The following is an 18,165-nucleotide window of genomic DNA, read 5'->3' as shown; positions in this document are numbered from 1 at the left end:
ACCTCAGGTTTGTCAAAACTCTCTTTGATCAGTAAAATAACTCTGAGAGGTGCTCATTAGTCATTGACAGAGGGCAAAAAAGGAAATGCAAATAAATAGCATTGCCATTTATTCACTCCGAAACATGAAAGTTATTCTTTTGACTCAATTTACAGCTGTACAGTCATTTTAAGTCATACACGTCCATGGAACATTGTATGACAATCTTAGAGTTACAGTAATCAGAAAGCCAAAGAAAAATAAAGGAAACTAGCTGCAAGCTTAAATTAAACATTTTTTCTGTATTAACGTAAGCACCTTATTTCATGACTGGATGTACAGTAAAGTCATCAGGCTGTCACACCACACACACACACACACACACACACACACAAATAACCACATCTTGCACTTCTAATTCCCTACAGTGTAAAAACAGTTTTCTGTATAGTTCTGTAAGTTTTAACCTGGAGAAGTTCGAAAAAGTGACTTTTATTAACATTTTAATTAGTTTAAAATGATATATTTTCTAGTTGGTGTTTTATATTACAGTGCAAAAACCTTGTATTAAACTGCCATTTAACACCATTTAACAGATTTATTTCTCTATATATTATTTCTTTCTTCAAGTTACTTTGTTAAACTGTAGAGTTGAATTTTCAACATCAAAAGTCGACAGAGCAGAGATCAAGGTCCCATAATCAACTTCACAACTGTGATTAAATAAACACACAGCTTACAAAAACTGTTCATTTACAGAAATTTTTTACAGTGCATAAAGTTAGCATTGAATTGCAACGAGTGAATGAATTAATGAATTAATAAATTAATTTAATTATTTAGGGATTTTTCATTTATTCATTCATTCATTAAGGTTAACCATATAACCCCAGAAATGCAAAGCAAATTTGGGCGTGATGTTTAAATGAGACCCTAATTAAATATTATTCATTTCATTATCAAATTCATTTATTCATTCATTCACTCATTCATTCATTCATTAGGCTTAACCATATGACCCAAAAATGCAAAGCAAATTTGGGCATTATGTTTAAATGAGACCCCAGTTAGATATTATTAATTTAATTATAAAATTCATTCATTCATTCATTCATTCATTCGTTAAGCTTAACCATGTAACCCCAGAAGTGCAAAGCAAACTTGGGCATAATGTTTAAATGAGACCCCAATTAGATATTATTAATTTCATTATAAAATTCATTTATTCATTCATTCATTAAGCTTAACCATATAACCCCAGAAATGCGAAGCAAATTTGGGCATAATGTTTAAATGAGACCCCAATTAGATATTATTAATTTTATTATCAAATCCATTCATTCATTCATTCATTCATTAAGCTTAACCATATGACCCAAAACTGCAAAGCAAATTTGGGCATAATGTTTAAATGAGACCCCCGTTAGATATTAATTTCATTATAAAATTCATTCATTCATTCATTCATTCATTAAGCTTAACAATATAACCCCAGAAATGCAAAGCAAACTTGGGCATAATGTTTAAATGAGACTCCAATTAGATATTATTAATTTCATTGTCAAATTCATTCATTTATTCATTCATTCATTCATTCATTAAGCTTAACCACATAATCCCAGAAATGCAAAGCAAATTTTGGCATAATGTTTAAATGAGACCCCAATTAGATATTATTAATTTTGTTATCAAATTCATTCATTCATTCATTCATTCATTCGTTCATCCATTCATTAAGCTTAACCATATAACCCCAGAAATGCATAGCAAAATTAGGCATAATGTTTAAATGAGACTCCAATTAGATATTATTAATTTCATTATAAAATTCATTCATTCATTAAGCTTAACAATATAACCCCAGAAATGCAAAGCAAACTTGGGCAGAATGTTTAAATGAGACTCCAATTAGATATTATTAATTTTATTATCAAATTCGTTCATTCATTTATTCATTCATTCGTTAAGTTTAACCGTATAACCCCGGAAATGCAAAGCAAATTTGTGCATAATGTTTAAATGAGAACCCAATTAGATATTATTAATTTTATTATCAAATTCATTCATTCATTCATTTATTAAGCTTAACCATATAACTCCAGAAATGTCAAGCAAATTTAGGCATGTTTAAATGAGACCCCAATTAAATATTATTAATTTTATTATCAAATTCATTCATTCATTCATTCATTAAGCTTAACCATATAACCCCAAAAATGCAAAGCAAATTTGGACAACAACATTTAAAATAATATTTATGGCGTTGTTAATTCGAGATGAGCACAGTCTCATTTATTCTCCCTCATGTTTTTTTAAAACTTTATGAGTTTCTTTTTCTGTTGAACACAAAAGAAGATAATTGGAAGAATGTTGGTTACTGGCCTTAACTCACTTTCATTGTAGTGAAAAATAAAATTGGAAGTCCATCGGTCCCAGCAACCATCTTTCTTCAAATCATCTTCTTTTGTGTTCAACTACCCTTCAATTCTGAAAATTTTTTTATGATGAAAAGAAAAGTTGGTGGTTCACTCCGCTGTGGTGACCTCTGATTAATAAAGGGACTTTATTAATAAAGCTGAAAAGAAAATGAAGGGATGAATGAATGAAAAGAAAAAATGAATGGCTTTTTTGCGTTTGAGGACTTAACTAAAGTAAAGCATTATTGTTTATATTTGTGATGTCAGCAGGATATACATATAGGATACAGAGAAGAAAAGTTAGGCTGGAAAGATGAGTGTTTTCACACTAATGAGGTCAATCCTATTAATATACCATCTGTGCGTTTACATTCACTGAGCCAGAATGATCAGTGCTGCTTTATCTCATCTCCCTCGCTCTTCCTCTTTCTCTGTTTCTCTTTCCCTTACCCAGAATCTGTTCATTTATCCACTTTACAGTGGAATAAAGAGTATCTGTGGAATACAAATTAAATAAGCTCATAGATTTATTCCATAAAGAAATAGTTATATTGTGATATATTGTGGGCAACACAGTGGCGTGGGTTTCCTCCGGGTGCTCTGGTTTACCCCCACAGTCCAAAAACATGTGCTATAGGTGAATTGAATACGCTATTTGGCCGTAGAGAATGTGTGGGAATGAGGGTGTATGGATGTTTCCCAGTACTGGGTTGTGGCTGTAAGGACATCCGCTGTATAAAACATGCTGGATAAGTTGGTGGTTCATTCCGCTGTGGCGACCCCTGATGAATAAAGGGACTAAGCTGAAGCCGAATTCTTCCTGATATGCAGATATCAGCAGTTGCTAAAACATTTTTTGTCAATACTGAAACCAATTTGGTGCAATGCTTAATAGTTTTTGTGAAAAATGTGTGATAATTGCTCCCAGATTTCTTTGAATAGAATGTAAAAAAAACCTGAATTTAATTGCACTAATTATTTTACAGGCTCTTAATTAAAGCATTATTTACATTTTTTAATTACAGACATCAAACCTCTGTAGTGTATGTCATCTTAATCATATTATGTTTAGGTAAATTTAAATGTAATCTTTTCATTCACTGCAGTGTTATACTTTTCACAAAATGATGAGTTACATTGTGATATAATATGAATAGTGAAAGAAAAACAACTAATTTACAGCCTGCAAAAAAAACAATCTGTTATCTACACTCAATTCAATTCAATTCACCTTTATTTGTATAGCGCTTTTACAATGTAAATTGTGTCAAAGCAGCTTCACATAAAAGGTCACAGTAAATTGGAACAGTGTAGTTCAGTTTAGCTCAGTTCAGTGTGGTTTAATAATCACTACTGAGAGTCCAAACACTGAAGAGCAAATCCAACGAAATGAATCTTGAGGCTTGTAATTTTCATTAAAAAATTGATGTGGTCATTAAAAATAATGTGCATATTTACATTTAAAAAATTTATATTCTGGATTTATTATAAAATATTGAGAAGATTTCACTAATATAACTAAGATTTAAATTTCACTTTTTTTTAAGCAAACTAGTGCAATTATTAAGCTTAATTTGAGAAACCAGTTAAGCTAATAAAATTGAGGAAAGATGGCTTCACATTTATTTTAAGAAAATTCACTCAATTATGTGGATTTGATTGAGATGTTTGCATTTGAATCTCAACAACGGCAGTGATCAGACAACATTTAGAAGGAGCAGATCAACAGCGAGGATGTTAAGAGGTAAGCATTAACAATTTATCATTTTATTGTCTTAAATAGCCTAAGCCATTTCAGGAAAGACACATGCTGTTCAAACTTGTTCAGGAGCTTAGTTTTTGCCATATGATGTATATAGGGATACACAGGTATTTTTAACCACCCATTCCTATTTGAAATTGATTTGCTTCAATGTTCATTCTGAACTATATAATGAAATTGAACAAATTATTTGCATTGTAATATTTAACAGCACCGATCAGGCAACAGTTAAGCAGGGTGGATGAACAACAGTGAGCTTGTTAAGTGTAAGTCTACGCTAAGTTAGCTAGCTCTTCAATGGTGTTTATGCACAGCTAGTGCTTTTCATAAGGTTCCTTTTACAGCATTGATGATGTAATGTAATGAACTGTGTTTATATATAATACTCTACATAAATACTCATATTTGTTTGCTTCATTTTTCAGATCAATGAAGAAAACGTTCGCAGTATTTTCCCACTAAAGAGGAGCAGTTTATTGAGGCAGATTTTGATAAAGAGAATGGGTGCCATACATCAGGTATTTTTAATAATGTTATTTGTGTATTATTATTATTATTTTTACTAATTTCTACACTTCTTTTGCATCAGACCTCATATTAAATCAGGGATGAAACGAGAGATGTCGTCCTCTGTTGCTGGTCTATCTGTATGAATAAGAGGAAGAGCTCCTCCAGGAGTGCAATGTAAGTGTCTCAAACCGTTTCAGATATTTCTGGTCTTCAGAAAACTGCATTTTATATTTTTGCATGCTTACAAAAAAGTATATAGCTCAAGCACTAGATTGTTGAATGCACTATTCCTTGTATAAACATGGTTTGTTTTTATAAATTTCTGTACACTAGTATACATTTAAACACCCTGTCCATTATAAGTCAAAATACTTGTGTGCTTGTGTCAGTCAGCATCGTCTACTCAAACATTTTAGAGAATTACTGTTCACAGAGATACAAAGAAATGGTTTATATCCTTAATGTGTTTCAGTAAACCTTAAACATTTGAAATGTACAACTGCAGAATTTCAATATAATAAGCGTAATTTTTATTTTACAGTGTGTGAATGCACAGAGAATTGCTGTCTGCCAGAGGGATGACCAACCATGAGGACTTCTGCATTGTCTTGGAGGATGAGTGAGTCATAGCTAGCTTGGAAAATCTAGAATTGCTGAACTGGATTTATACAAATATTCCCCAAATTAAAATCACATACAAAGAAACGTATATTAAGTTTCTGACACAAATTCACTGCTACTACCTTTTGGGGAAATTTCACTGCATTGACTGATTGATTGTGTTGCTAATATTTTGAGACACAGCTTTTATACTGGTTTTATATGTTATGCAATACACTAATTCTGTCAAATTTTGTCTAAAACCTACAAAAGAAAGTTGACTGAACATTTTTTTCTGTGACATGGATAAAGGAATTTTTATCAGAGATTAACATTGCTGTAAATTTGATATAGATTTGTTTAAAATATTGTACCATTTTGTTATCAGTGTAACATGTAATAAAATGATATTTGGCCTAAATGTATGGTGTATATATTTCATTATACATTATATATTTTACATTTTATGAATGAGTAATTTTATTAATTCATTGAAGTAAATGGTGATTTATTTGCATGTATTATAAAAGCACATTCCACTAATAATATTAAATTCATCCTCTATCACTCAAAAAAAACTACCAGTACTACCAGAGGCCCTATGTTTTGAGATCTTAAAGAGCGAGTAAGATTGTAGCGGCCACTTTATTAGGTACACCTTACTAGTACCGGGTTGGACTCCCTTTTGCCTTCAGAACTTCCTTAATCCTTCATGGCATAGATTTAACAAGTTACTGGAAATATTCCCCAGAGATTTTGGTCCAAATTGACATGATAGCTTCACACAGTTGCTGTAGATTTGTCGGCTGCACATCCATAATGTAAATCTCCTGTTCCACCACATACCAAAGGTTCTCTATTGGATTGAGCTCTGGTGACTGTGGAGGCCATTTGAGTACAGTAAACTCATTTTCATGTTTAAGAAACCAGTCAGAGATGATTTGTGCTTTATGACATGACGCGTTATCCTGCTGGTAGTAGCCATTAATAGGCCATTCTCCTCTGACCTCTGTCATAAACAAGGCATTTGCACTCACAGAACTGCCACTCACTGGATATTTTCTCTTTTTCAGGCCATTCACTGTAAACCCTAGAGATGGTTGTGTGTGAAAATCTCAATAGATCAGCAGTTTCTGAAATACTGAAATACACCAACAACCATGTCATGTTCAAAGTCACTTAAATCACCTTTCTACCCTATTCTGATGCTCAGTTTGAACTGAAGCAGATCGTCTTGACCATGTCTACATGCCTAAATACATTGAGTTGCTGCCATGTTATTGGCTGATTAGAAATTTGCATTCACAAGCAGTTGGACAGGTGTACCTAATAAAGTGGCCAGTGAGTGTATACTCTAAATGTAGGTTATAATTTGTCTAGAAATGCTGATTTTCTGACAACAAAATGCCTGAAATAAATAGACAGAAGAAAGAAACTTTTGAGTAGAAACCAAAACATCTTTCAATTTTAATTCTCAGACTCTTTCTCCTCTCTCATCAGTGGTTGTGTTCAAAACCGTGTCTAATTACTGCACTTCAATCCTCTTAAGTGCCCTGTGCTATTTCTGCATTGGAGCACAGAGTTGTCCAACGTATCTTGACTTAATAAAGCTTCTTTGTGCCCTCCCCGTCTACGCTCAAAAAGCATGAAGGACAAGCTAATAGTGATAGTGACCACAAAACAGCTCGCAGAAAGAGACACACTCGGACGGCACAAAAAGGTGAGCAGGCAACTTTTATTTACTTCTGATCCCTTAGATGCGTCTTACTTATTCCTATTGTATTGTTTCCTATTGTATTGTTTTACAGATTAAAGTGAATCACGATGTTAACTACAGCCTATGTGATCAAAGACCCTAAAATGCTTTTACGAACTGTGATTTTTCAGCCAAAATGATTGCATGATAGAACTTAAGAAGAAAAAAATCTACCTGAATTGCACTTACAGCAGGATTACTATTTATGTGTGTGAATGTAGATCAAGCCATGGAGCTGGTGTTTTTAAGGTTGGGCTCAAACGCTGTGATGTACTGTAGATAGTGATTGTGCTGTCTACAGTATATTTATCTCAAAAAAAGTATGCAAACATTCATGATTCAACAGGATTTAAGATTAAGGTCAGACTGAATAAAAATGTCCCGGGAAAGGCTTTAATAAAATAGTAAGCTATAAAAAGAGTAGAGCAAGTTTGAAGAATTACACTGAGGAACTGAATCTATTTAAGTTTCTGTAATCATATAAGTGTGTGGTTCTAAAAAAAATACTTATTATATACTTATGTAACACCATTTTCCAAGACCCATCTGAAACTCAAATGCCATTTCTAAACACAGAATCTAGAGTAATCTGTGTGCATATCAAAGCAACCTCCAAAGCCGTCACAAGACTGTAACTGTTGCCATCTGAGCCCATGCATTGCATCATGGCTGTAATCTCAATTAGCGATTGGTGATTTACTGAGAGTAGTGAAAGGTACAGGTGCTGGAGGTCAGATGCTAGCCGTGCGGAAACCAGGACTCTGAGCTCCAGTATTAAGCTAATCTGCTGCACTGATGTCCATGTGTTTGTGCATGAGCTTTGTCTGGTCTTAAGTTTAAACCGCATACATAGAGCTGAAGGCAAACTTATTAGCCCTCCTGTGAATTTTGTATTCAGATGTTATGTTTAACAGAGCAAGGACATTTTTTTAAAAAGTATTTCCTATTATATATTTTTTTCTTCTGGAAAAAGTCTTATTTCTTTTAGTTTGGCTGGAACAAAAACAAATATTTAAAGAAATGTGAAAACTATGGTCAATATTATTAGCCCCGTTATATTTTTTATTGGCTACAGAACAAACCACTGTTGCCCAATGACTTGCCTAATTAACTGAACCTGCCCAATTAACCTGATTCATCTTGGTAATCCTTTAAATTACAGTTTTAGCTGAATACTAGTATCTTGCAAAAGTACTAATCAAGTATAATGTGATGTCATCATGGCAAAGACAAAAAGATATGTTGAAATGTGTTAAATAGCACTTAGGAAATATTTAAAAAATAAAAAAAGATTTCACAGGAGGACTAATAATATTGTCTTCAACTGTATATAAAAATAAAACACTAGTTTAAAGTTGGACCTCGGCACAATTGAATATGCGTGTGTGTAAATAATCCACGTTTTTTTGAAAGTTTTATATAAATGCTGCGTATTAACATGCGCAAGTATAATATGTATATGCATGGGCCGGTATAAGATTCTGACAGTATGATAACCTTGGATAAAAATATCACGGTTTCATGGTTTGATGGTATTGTGATTACTGCTCTAATATATGTTCTTTTAAAATGTCTGGGTAAAAAAACTGAAACTTGTTCCTACTTTGAACACAATATATTTTATTTTGAGAAGCATTTAAACTATTTTGGAGCAGTAAACATGTCAGGCTGAATAATTGAAATAAATCATTGACTTCTGCTGTCTTCATTAGTTTCAAAAACACGGATTTAATTACAATTTCATTTTTGGATATCTTTTCTGCTGGAGATACTGTTGTCCTAAAAAAAAAGTCCATAAATAAAAAATCTAACATACCATAGGAACAGTATAGCAGAAAATTTTGGCAATTTTAAAACTTTGACTTTCCAAAGCGCAGTATACCTTGAAAATGGCTATCGTCCCATGCCTAAATATGTATGAACTGGACTTAAAATTGTGCATTTTGATGCATATTATTAGTTGAGGACAGTTAGATTGTCGTTCCGTGACATCACGTTGGCGATGTCCAGTCGTGCAAACAAATTGGATCAAGGAGTAATCTAATCTTCTTATTCCTAATCAAGATAATATCTTCCAAGAAAGAGTGATCAGGTTCAGCGACAGAGAGAGGCTGTCCACAGGCCAACATTTCAATTACATTTTGATGCTGAACCTTGCTAGAGTTAAACGAAGATTAAATGCTGCTTGAGTGCTCAAAAAAATACTATGTACAGTAGATAACATTTATTACTTTTGCTGAAACCATTCAGAGAGTTTGATTTATTTTGAAACATGCATGATTAAAATTGAACCTTTTCCCACAGATAATCAACAGAAAAAATGTCTGACAGAATCGTGGACGAGGATCCAGTGACAGTAACTCACACAGGTCAGCAGGGCTCTTGTTGTTTTTGAAAATGGGGTAAAATATTTAAAAAATAACTAACAATATTTTATACTAAATTAATAGGTAGAATAAGCACATTTAATTTAAAGCAGTGATTTCTATTAACCATTTAAAGTTGAATTTTGCAATATTCAGTTTTAGGCACATTTAACTCACTCAGTTTGTAAATGTAAATGCTTTTTGTTGTTCACACTCCAAACAGACATTGCTTTATGTTGTTTTGTAATATCTGGAGTTTTCTAATCAAAATATTGCATCCTTACTAAAAAGAATTGAAACTATGAACTGTTATCATTACTGCAACAGTTCATAGTTTTTGTGTAAGGATGGCTCATTTTGATTAAAAAACTAATATAGAATTTACTTTTTTTTTAATTCCTGCCTGAACTACCTTTTTCAATTTAAAAACTATAGTTAGTTATATAAGTTGTGTTCTAACTATAGTTAGTTATATAAGTTGAAATAAGTAAAGAAGTAATAGACGAATGATGTGTGGCAATGGGGTGGGGAAAATAATATGTTTGCACTTCATCCCGCTTCATTCTCGACCATGATGAAATGTATTTAGTTGAAAGAATTCTTTTGGATATGATTTTTTTTAATCAAATCAAATCAATTACTAACCCGATATCATCCACTACTGAAGCCGAACTAAATATTGTTGTTTTTGTATTGAGGGAATCTAGTAAGCAGGTTATTAATGAATTTTTATTTATTTTCTTCTCCAACATTCTCTAGGACCCAAGGGTGTCATCAATGACTGGCGTAAGTTTAAACTGGAGAGCATGGACCAGGAGGCTCTGCCACCCAACAAGAGGGAGCTGCTGAGACAGATGTCGTCCCCACAGAAACCCAAAGACTCCTGTGTGGGTGGACTGAATCGAAAGGTTGACTTGCTTCATTTCAAAATAACATTTATCCCGTACCTGAAAAGTATTATATTTTTCTGAATTAGGTTGTAAATAGCTAAATTGAGCACTGAATGTCCATCTGTATGATGCTTAGGTCAAATAATAACTTTTTATTAACATATTCTTGAAATCCCAAAATGGTCAGTCATTTTGGGCTCCTGTACTCTGTATATAAACAAAGGGTCATTTAGAGCAGGGGCTTGCCAAGGGGGTGCTAGGTGGTCCATGAGTTTTTTGACATGTCAAGTTATTGTAACAAGATATTAATGTATTATATTTTACCCAATTTACCCCAGTTTTTTTGGGAAAGATGATATAGGAATAAATCTATATGATTACTATGAAAACTGGGTATATAAATAGGAAATTCCAACAAATAAATATTTTAATTACTTAGTCTCAGATTGAAAAGTTTAAAAGCAATTAAAAAGTAAATGTACATAATAAATGGCTCCTTATTTATAAAATAACAATTAAACATCATATTTGGGTAGTCTTTGGCATCAAACAGTAAAATACAAGAATAAATATATTTGTCATTTAAAAAACTGCAATGCCTGCATCATTTACTCACCAGGGTGACAATCTAAAGCAGTATACACTTATTTTACATGGAAGTGTTTGCCCTTTTTAAGCAAAAAATAAATAAAATAAAAAAATGTGCACTTAAGATTCTGGTGATTTTTGAAAGTCAAATGTAACATATACAGACAAAACAAAATGAATACCTGTGGCTCCTGATGGTGAATCTCCTCCAGAAATGACAGTGACTCTTTGTTTAGAAGTTTGAGGGTGTTCTTGTAGTTTCTGTCATGTAATGTACGTTTGACAGGACAGACTGTACCTCACGTTCCTTTCATACAGATTATAATACCAAAAACCTTTAGTTTTCAAGTGCCCTTGGTTCTTTTAAAAGTACAGATTGCAAGCTTTATTTGTATCTATTTATTATATCTGTGAAGTAAGTATTCACTGAGATTCCAGTGTGTTTGTTGACCACAAAACATGTCGTAAAAGCACACGTCTTGTCCGAGTACCTCTCCCAGAGGAACGTTAGTCTATAGCAATCCATGATTGGTTCTTGTACTAGTAGGCGGGGCTTTATTCACCATATTGACCAATATGCTTTTCCCCATTCAAAACTATACGAGTGACAAGTCTTGTGTATTCTATAGTCTTTGGCTTCACTTAGGTGAGTGGGCTTGACAAACTACCTGTAGGACACTCTCTTTTCCTCTCCATATGCATACCCCACGCTTCTTGGAAAACATTGTGCAATTCTAAATGTGCTCCACACAGGTGAGTGGGCTTAACAAACCACCTGTAAGACACTCTCTCCCCACATAGCAAAATTTCTCTGGCCCAGCCCTGGCCCACACGATCAGGTTTTGCTTGGCCCACATGCCACAGTAAATTACTGTACATGACTGGACCAAGTCTGACTTCCAGACAAGGGCCAAACATGGACCATATCTGTGTCAAGTCTCAGCCAAATAACTTATAACTGGACCTGAACTGGGCTAGATAGGTTGGTGTGTGACGATTGCAATGAAATTGATAAACCCATGAAGCATTGCGCTTTAGGCACACTATGGGCATGCTTTTTCTCAGAGTGACCTGGTTTTTTTTTTTTCTTTACTCAAAATAATTTTAATGTATTTTAAATGTGGGTCAAGACAGGCCAAACTTACATGGCCCACATATAAATTTTTAACATCTGGGCCAAAAACTATATTTTAAATCTGGCTCAAATTTGTATGCCAGTGCCGGAAGCTCAAAACATGATAAATGCCAGTGCCGGAAGTATGCCTGCTGTGCCAGCTTTATGCCAAATCTGGGCCAGAATTCTTTGCTGCCTGGGTCTTCTCCATTAAACAAAATACAAAAAAATAACTTAAGACTTGTCATTTCATTTATATACTGCTACTGTCTGATGCTTTAAAGTGTTTCTTTTATCCTCACTTGCAAGTCGCATTGGATAAAAGCATCTGAAAATGTAAAAAATGAGTAAACAATAGTGAAATATAAAATATCCATTTATTACCACTGAATTGTAAAGAATTGTACAGTTTAACAAGATCTGCTTTTCTATTGGTCCATAAACAAGATGTTTTGCATCATGTTAGGCCTGTCAAAGCAATGTAACATCAAAAATGTATCTAGCAGCAATATTTCAGTAATAAGATTGAGACACGATAGTTAGTCAGCCACTGTAACAAAATTGTTACATTTTTAAATGATGCATTTCTCTGTGGAAAGCGGTGCTGGAGAATTGTGTGCATATTTATTTTCCATTATTCAACAGGATTCATAAACAATTGTTAGTCAGTCAGGTAATAAAAGCAAATGTGCATTTAATTTTTTCGATTATAGTTACAAAAAAAAGACATAAAAATATTCAGAATATTCAACATTATTCATTTAAATTTGTTGTTATTAAAAAATGTAAATTAAAAAAAAAAATTGTAACGTAAATGATTCATATAATGAATGTCATTATAAATTTTTATTTAGCAAATAATATATTTTGTATTCTGGCTACTTAAATTCATTTCGGGATTAAACTAAAGAGTGTTTGCCAGAGGAGCTACCAGGAAGCCCTTAAATTTTGTATACAAATCTCACCTGTAATGTTACATATTCTAGAAAGTTAGAGCAACTGCCCTCCCCTCTCTCTCTCAGTGACGCCACACCTTGCCATTCCTACAGATCAGTTAGGACATGGCAGTAATAAATTAAAGAGCCCATATTATGGGTTTTTGAAAATGCCCTTCCATGTAGTGTGTAACACAGCTCTAAGTGAAGTGAAATATCCAGCTAAGGCTTAAATCTGTAAGTGTACAGTGTTTAAAACTATTGATTCATCTATAAAAGAGTCGACTCATAGTGCTTCAAACGAGTCGCCTTGATAACGAGTCATTAGGTGTTTCGCGATGATGCAGCCACGAAACACAAGCCTCGCCAGTAGTTGCGCGCAAACCAGGGAGATTTGAAACCTGCGGCCCCGCCCACTAACACAGAAAAAACACTAGACACACACACACAGACGCCGCCGGTCCAATGAAGTCACGCTGTGCTCAGATGGATAATATTGACAGTCTCTACCCAAAGATGAGTTGTTAACCTGGTACAGTACACGCAGTTACTCTTTATATTCTCTTATCACATGTAAGCCACGTTAAAAACGCGACGCGTGCCGCTTTGTTTACGGGTTTAACGTTAAAGGCTTTTGTGAGCTCGCGTTCCACTGCCGTTTGTCGTTGCTATGGCGATCGATCGTAAGCTAGGAGACAGGAGACTCGTGTCACGTTCCCTAGTTCTTCTGAGGAGCGTTGTGTGTGTGTGAGAGAGAGAGAGAGAGAGAGAGAGAGAGAGACTCGCGTCGCTTTCCCTAGTTCTTCTGAGGAGCGTTGTGTGTGTGTGTGTGAGCGAGAGAGAGAGAGACTCGCGTCGCTTTCCCTAGTTTTTCTGAGGAGCGTTGTGTGTGTGTGTGAGAGAGAGAGAGAGAGAGAGAGAGAGACTCGCGTCGCTTTCCCTAGTTCTTCTGAGGAGCGTTGTGTGTGTGTGTGAGAGAGAGAGAGGGAGAGGGAGAGAGAGAGACTCGCGTCGATCTCCCCAGTTCTTCTGAGGAGGGTTGTGTGTGTGTGTGTGTGAAAAAAGCCTTACACTATGAAGCGCGTGTGCACTGTGACTACTTTTATATAGTTGATTACCAGCTGGGCATTTCACTCTGTCTCGTGCTGAAGCCTGTCACTGTCGACCAATCGCAGCAGGCTGTCATCGGTCCAATCAGCGCAGATTAGCTTCGCGCTGAGGATGGGTTTGGGAACAAATGAATCGCTGAACGATTCATATGGGAGTCGTTGGGATAATTAGGTAAAAATAAATGCAGATTATAAGACCATCAAAGTGTTTTATGACCTTGCATGCATATTAGACTGTTGTTGGAGACCCTTACAACCTAAATATGACCCTATTTCATGTATAATATGGGCTCTTTAAAAGATTATTAATTATTTGAAAAACACTGTCCTCTTTATTATTCAAATCTCACCTGTTCACTTTCTGAAGATGTCGAGCAACTGTCCTCCCCTCTTTCTGTCACAGCCTGTTTTTCATACAGACCAGTTAGCACATAGTAGTAAAAGACTACAATTTGAAATATTTGGCGCAAAACATCAGATTTATTTTTAACGACAGTTCGAAGCAAGGCGTAACTTGTTAGGCAACAAAAGACAACAGAACCCGATAATAAGTTATTTCTAATTTGCCAAATGCGTTTCTATGCAAAACAATCGAGCATTTGAATCCGCCGCGACGTGACGAGATTCATACAGGTTGTGGACCTATGGTTGTCTTTTGACTTTACAGTTGGTTAAATCGCAACATGGAAATGTGTGATTAGTGCAATCGCGATATTGTATTACATACATACTTACATTGTGTGTCTGAAAAAAGGATGCAACCGTCCTCTGCTTTTTTCTGGAGTGCATTTTTACTCCTGTCACCCAACCCGCAAAGTGAATGAATGAAGCTTGTGGCAGACGCTCATGAGATTCGCGCTGTGATCGTTCACTCAAATCAAGTAACAAATCAGAGAACACTTAGAGTGCTAGGTCAAATAAAAAGTGTGGGCGAGTCCGGGGACAGAATCACCTGTTTCCTAAAAGTGAGGGGGACATGTCCCCCCTGTCTCCCCCCTCCCCCCGGTTGCTTTGCTCCTGGTCGCTATGTAAAATAAAAAGTGTGGGCGAGTCGGGGGACAGAATCACGTTACCTAAAAGTGAAGGGGACATGAACCCCATCCCCCCCCCCCCCCCCCCCCCCCCCACTTTAATCATTGATCTTCTTAACTAAATGACTTTAATCATTGATCTTCTTAACTAAATGACTTTAATCATTGATCTTCTTAACTAAATGACTTTAATCATTGATCTTCTTAACTAAAAGCTGTGAATTTCTCTCCTTCTCAGATGAGCGCTCAGGAATATGAGCTGATAAAGGAAGAAGACGAGAAAAGCCTGCGCAAGTACCGCAAGCAGTGCATGCAGGAGATGCACGAGCGCTTGAGCTTCGGGCCCAAATTCGAGGGCGTTTATGACCTTGACAGTGGCGAGGCCTTTCTGGAGGTCATTGAGAAGGAGCACCGGCTCACAGTGGTGGTGGTGCACATCTACAAAGATGGAGTGCCGGGCTGCGAGGCTCTTAACAGTTCATTAGATTGCTTGGCCACCGAATATGCCAGCGTTAAATTCTGCCGTATCTGTGCATGCGATACTGGAGCTGGCGATCGTTTCTGCGATGATGTGCTGCCCGCCTTGTTAGTGTACAAGGCTGGAGAGCTGTTGGGGAACTTCCTGGCTGTCACGCAGCATTTCAGTGAGGAGTTTTTTGCTACTGATGTCGAGGCCTTCCTCAATGCGTATGGACTGCTGCCAGAGAAGGAGTGTGGCCCTGGAGCTGAGGAGGACGAAGCTGATGTGGAGTGATGAAAGAGGGCAGGGTGAAAGAATGAATGAGAGGAATGCATTTGAGAATCTGACGAGAATAAGTTTCATTATTCTTCCAGCTTACACAATGAAATGAATCAGTGCATGCACGTATGTCGCAACAACATCTCTTGAGCACGCTAGAGAAAACTACTGGAAAGCAACATGGAATGCAATCAAGTCAAGTCATCTTTATTTCTAGAGCGCTTTTTACAATGTAGATTGTGTCAAAGCAGGTTAACATAGATGAAGAAAAGAAAGCGAAAAGCCATAACAGTGTTTCAGATTGTGGAGCAATGCAGCATATCACCCAGCAAACAATTTTGTGTTTAATAGACGTCTAATAGACATCTAAACATAGACATCTTGGCTAAAACAAGGCTAAAAGGCAGTGTTTACTAATTTTATATAAAACTAAAACTAGACTAGACTATCAAATAGACAGATTAGACAGACTTTATATGTGTAGTCATTCATTTCTGTTTATTTGATGACTAGTCTAGTTTTGACCTATTCTTTAGATTCTATTAGATTTTCAGTGACAGCCCAAATTTAGCCTTGTTTTAGCCAAGACGACTATCTTTTGACGTCTATTAGACATCTATTAGACATCTTTAAAAAACAAAAAATGCTTGCTGGGCATCCAGGCAGGAGAGCATTGTAAAATGCTGATGGGGTTGTACTTAAATTAAAGCTAATTCAGTTCAGTGTAATGCAGAGTCACCGCCGAAAGCCCTGAAGAGCAGCTCCACCATAGCACAGAGGCGAACGACAGTGGCAATGAACCAAAACTCATGATGAATAATGAGACGTCATGCTAAGTACGATGCGATCCTGGATTGACATCTATGTTGATCCTGGAACATTATTTTTGTTTGAAATTGTAATCTATACCTATTTCCTACCCCTAAACCCAACCATAACTCTAAATTATTCCCAAAATCAGTGGGGAATAATAGTTGGATAACATCATGTAGAAGTGCATAAACCTAACCGTAAGCCTAAACTTAACATAAACGGTAAACGCATCTCTTAATTCTGATAGGCTGATTGAAATGTTGTTCCAGGATCAACATACAGTAGATGTTAATCCAGGAACATGTCCTGCTTGGTGAAATCAGGTTGGCGGTTTTCTCTAACCTCATTTCAAAAGAAAACGTAACTATTTTATGTATTGTAAAAAAAAAGTGGCTAATTTGTACAAATTCATGCCATTTCATTTGATGATTTTTAAAAGGAGGCGTGCCCACTAACCCCACCATTGGGTGATGAGGAAATCGTACTAAAATGTACAAATAAGATCGTACATAAGAATATTAGCCACTGAATCAAATAGTTACGATTTGCTATGAGATTGTGTTGGCTTTTTCATAGAACACAACTGCATGAATATCAAATTAGATGAGAATGGATTAGTATTATGTGGAATACTTGAACATATTGCGCATGTATGACTGCATGTTGCAAACGATTATGCAAATTTCTTTGAGCACTTAATTTAGGAGCCTCGTATTTTTTAAATGGTTTCCAAACTGCGACTTGCTTCTTAAACTACGCATGCCCATCTTTATTTTGCTCTGTATAGAAATTGTTTCAAGCGATTTCCTGAGTAAGGTTTGATTGGTTTGCATGCACAAGCTGTCTTACTGTAAAGAGATTGTGATCTAAGCTGTGCTTTTAGATGTGCATAAATAAATGAAAATGGAAACATTCAACTTTTCCCTGCCTGTAGATTTTTTTCAAATCAAAACCTCAAGTGGATAACAGTTATTACCTATCATAGATATTTACATTAGATGTCGCCTATGCTATTGGTGTAAATTGGAAGGAACGCGTCAATAGAGCCACCATTAGAGTACAGGGAAGCGCTCCTTTGAAATGAATGTGGGACCAAGGTGCAGTGGTGGACTGATCATGCAGAGCCATGATATACACATACATATACACATACATATACACATACATACATTTTATCTATGATCGGAAGTTTTCCCAGTTGTCAGTATGCATTTTTTTTAATTACGAAAACTATCATTTTACATCACTTTTCCACATCAATGGATAAGTGACCGCACGGGCATTGCCGACAAAGAGTGTGTGTGCATAGAAATGTGTTATCCTCCCTCTCTGTTAAATTTGATCTAATCCGTGTCCTGAAACACACCCCCTCTCCCACTTTCACTTCTCATTCTAATGGAGGGAGCGATCCGTTTGTGAATGAATCTCCATTATGAATGACTCGTTCTCTTAGCTGAAAATAATACAAGTTTCTAGCACCGCAGCATCTTGTTGTCATATTTCATTTACATTGTTTGCTGATTTTATTTAGCAAAATTAGCATAAGCCTAGTATTT

The 18,165-nt window shown here is 35.6% G+C and overlaps 1 protein-coding gene across 1 annotated transcript; it reads left to right on the top strand.

Moving 5' to 3' along the window:
* The first annotated feature begins 6,939 nt into the window (after nt 1–6,939).
* Nucleotides 6,940–15,811, top strand: pdcb (phosducin b). Its single transcript, XM_056481728.1, has 4 exons — nt 6,940–6,988; nt 9,340–9,393; nt 10,150–10,298; nt 15,296–15,811. The coding sequence occupies exons 2-4, from the start codon at nt 9,345–9,347 to the stop codon at nt 15,809–15,811; spliced, it is 714 nt and encodes a 237-aa protein (XP_056337703.1). The 5' UTR covers nt 6,940–6,988; nt 9,340–9,344.
* Nucleotides 15,812–18,165: the final 2,354 nt, after the last annotated feature.

Source organism: Danio aesculapii, chromosome 20, assembly GCF_903798145.1.
Source record: "Danio aesculapii chromosome 20, fDanAes4.1, whole genome shotgun sequence".
Lineage (NCBI taxonomy): Eukaryota > Metazoa > Chordata > Actinopteri > Cypriniformes > Danionidae > Danio > Danio aesculapii.
Note: the sequence above shows the minus strand (reverse complement) of the source record. Positions and strands in the feature narration are given on the sequence as shown.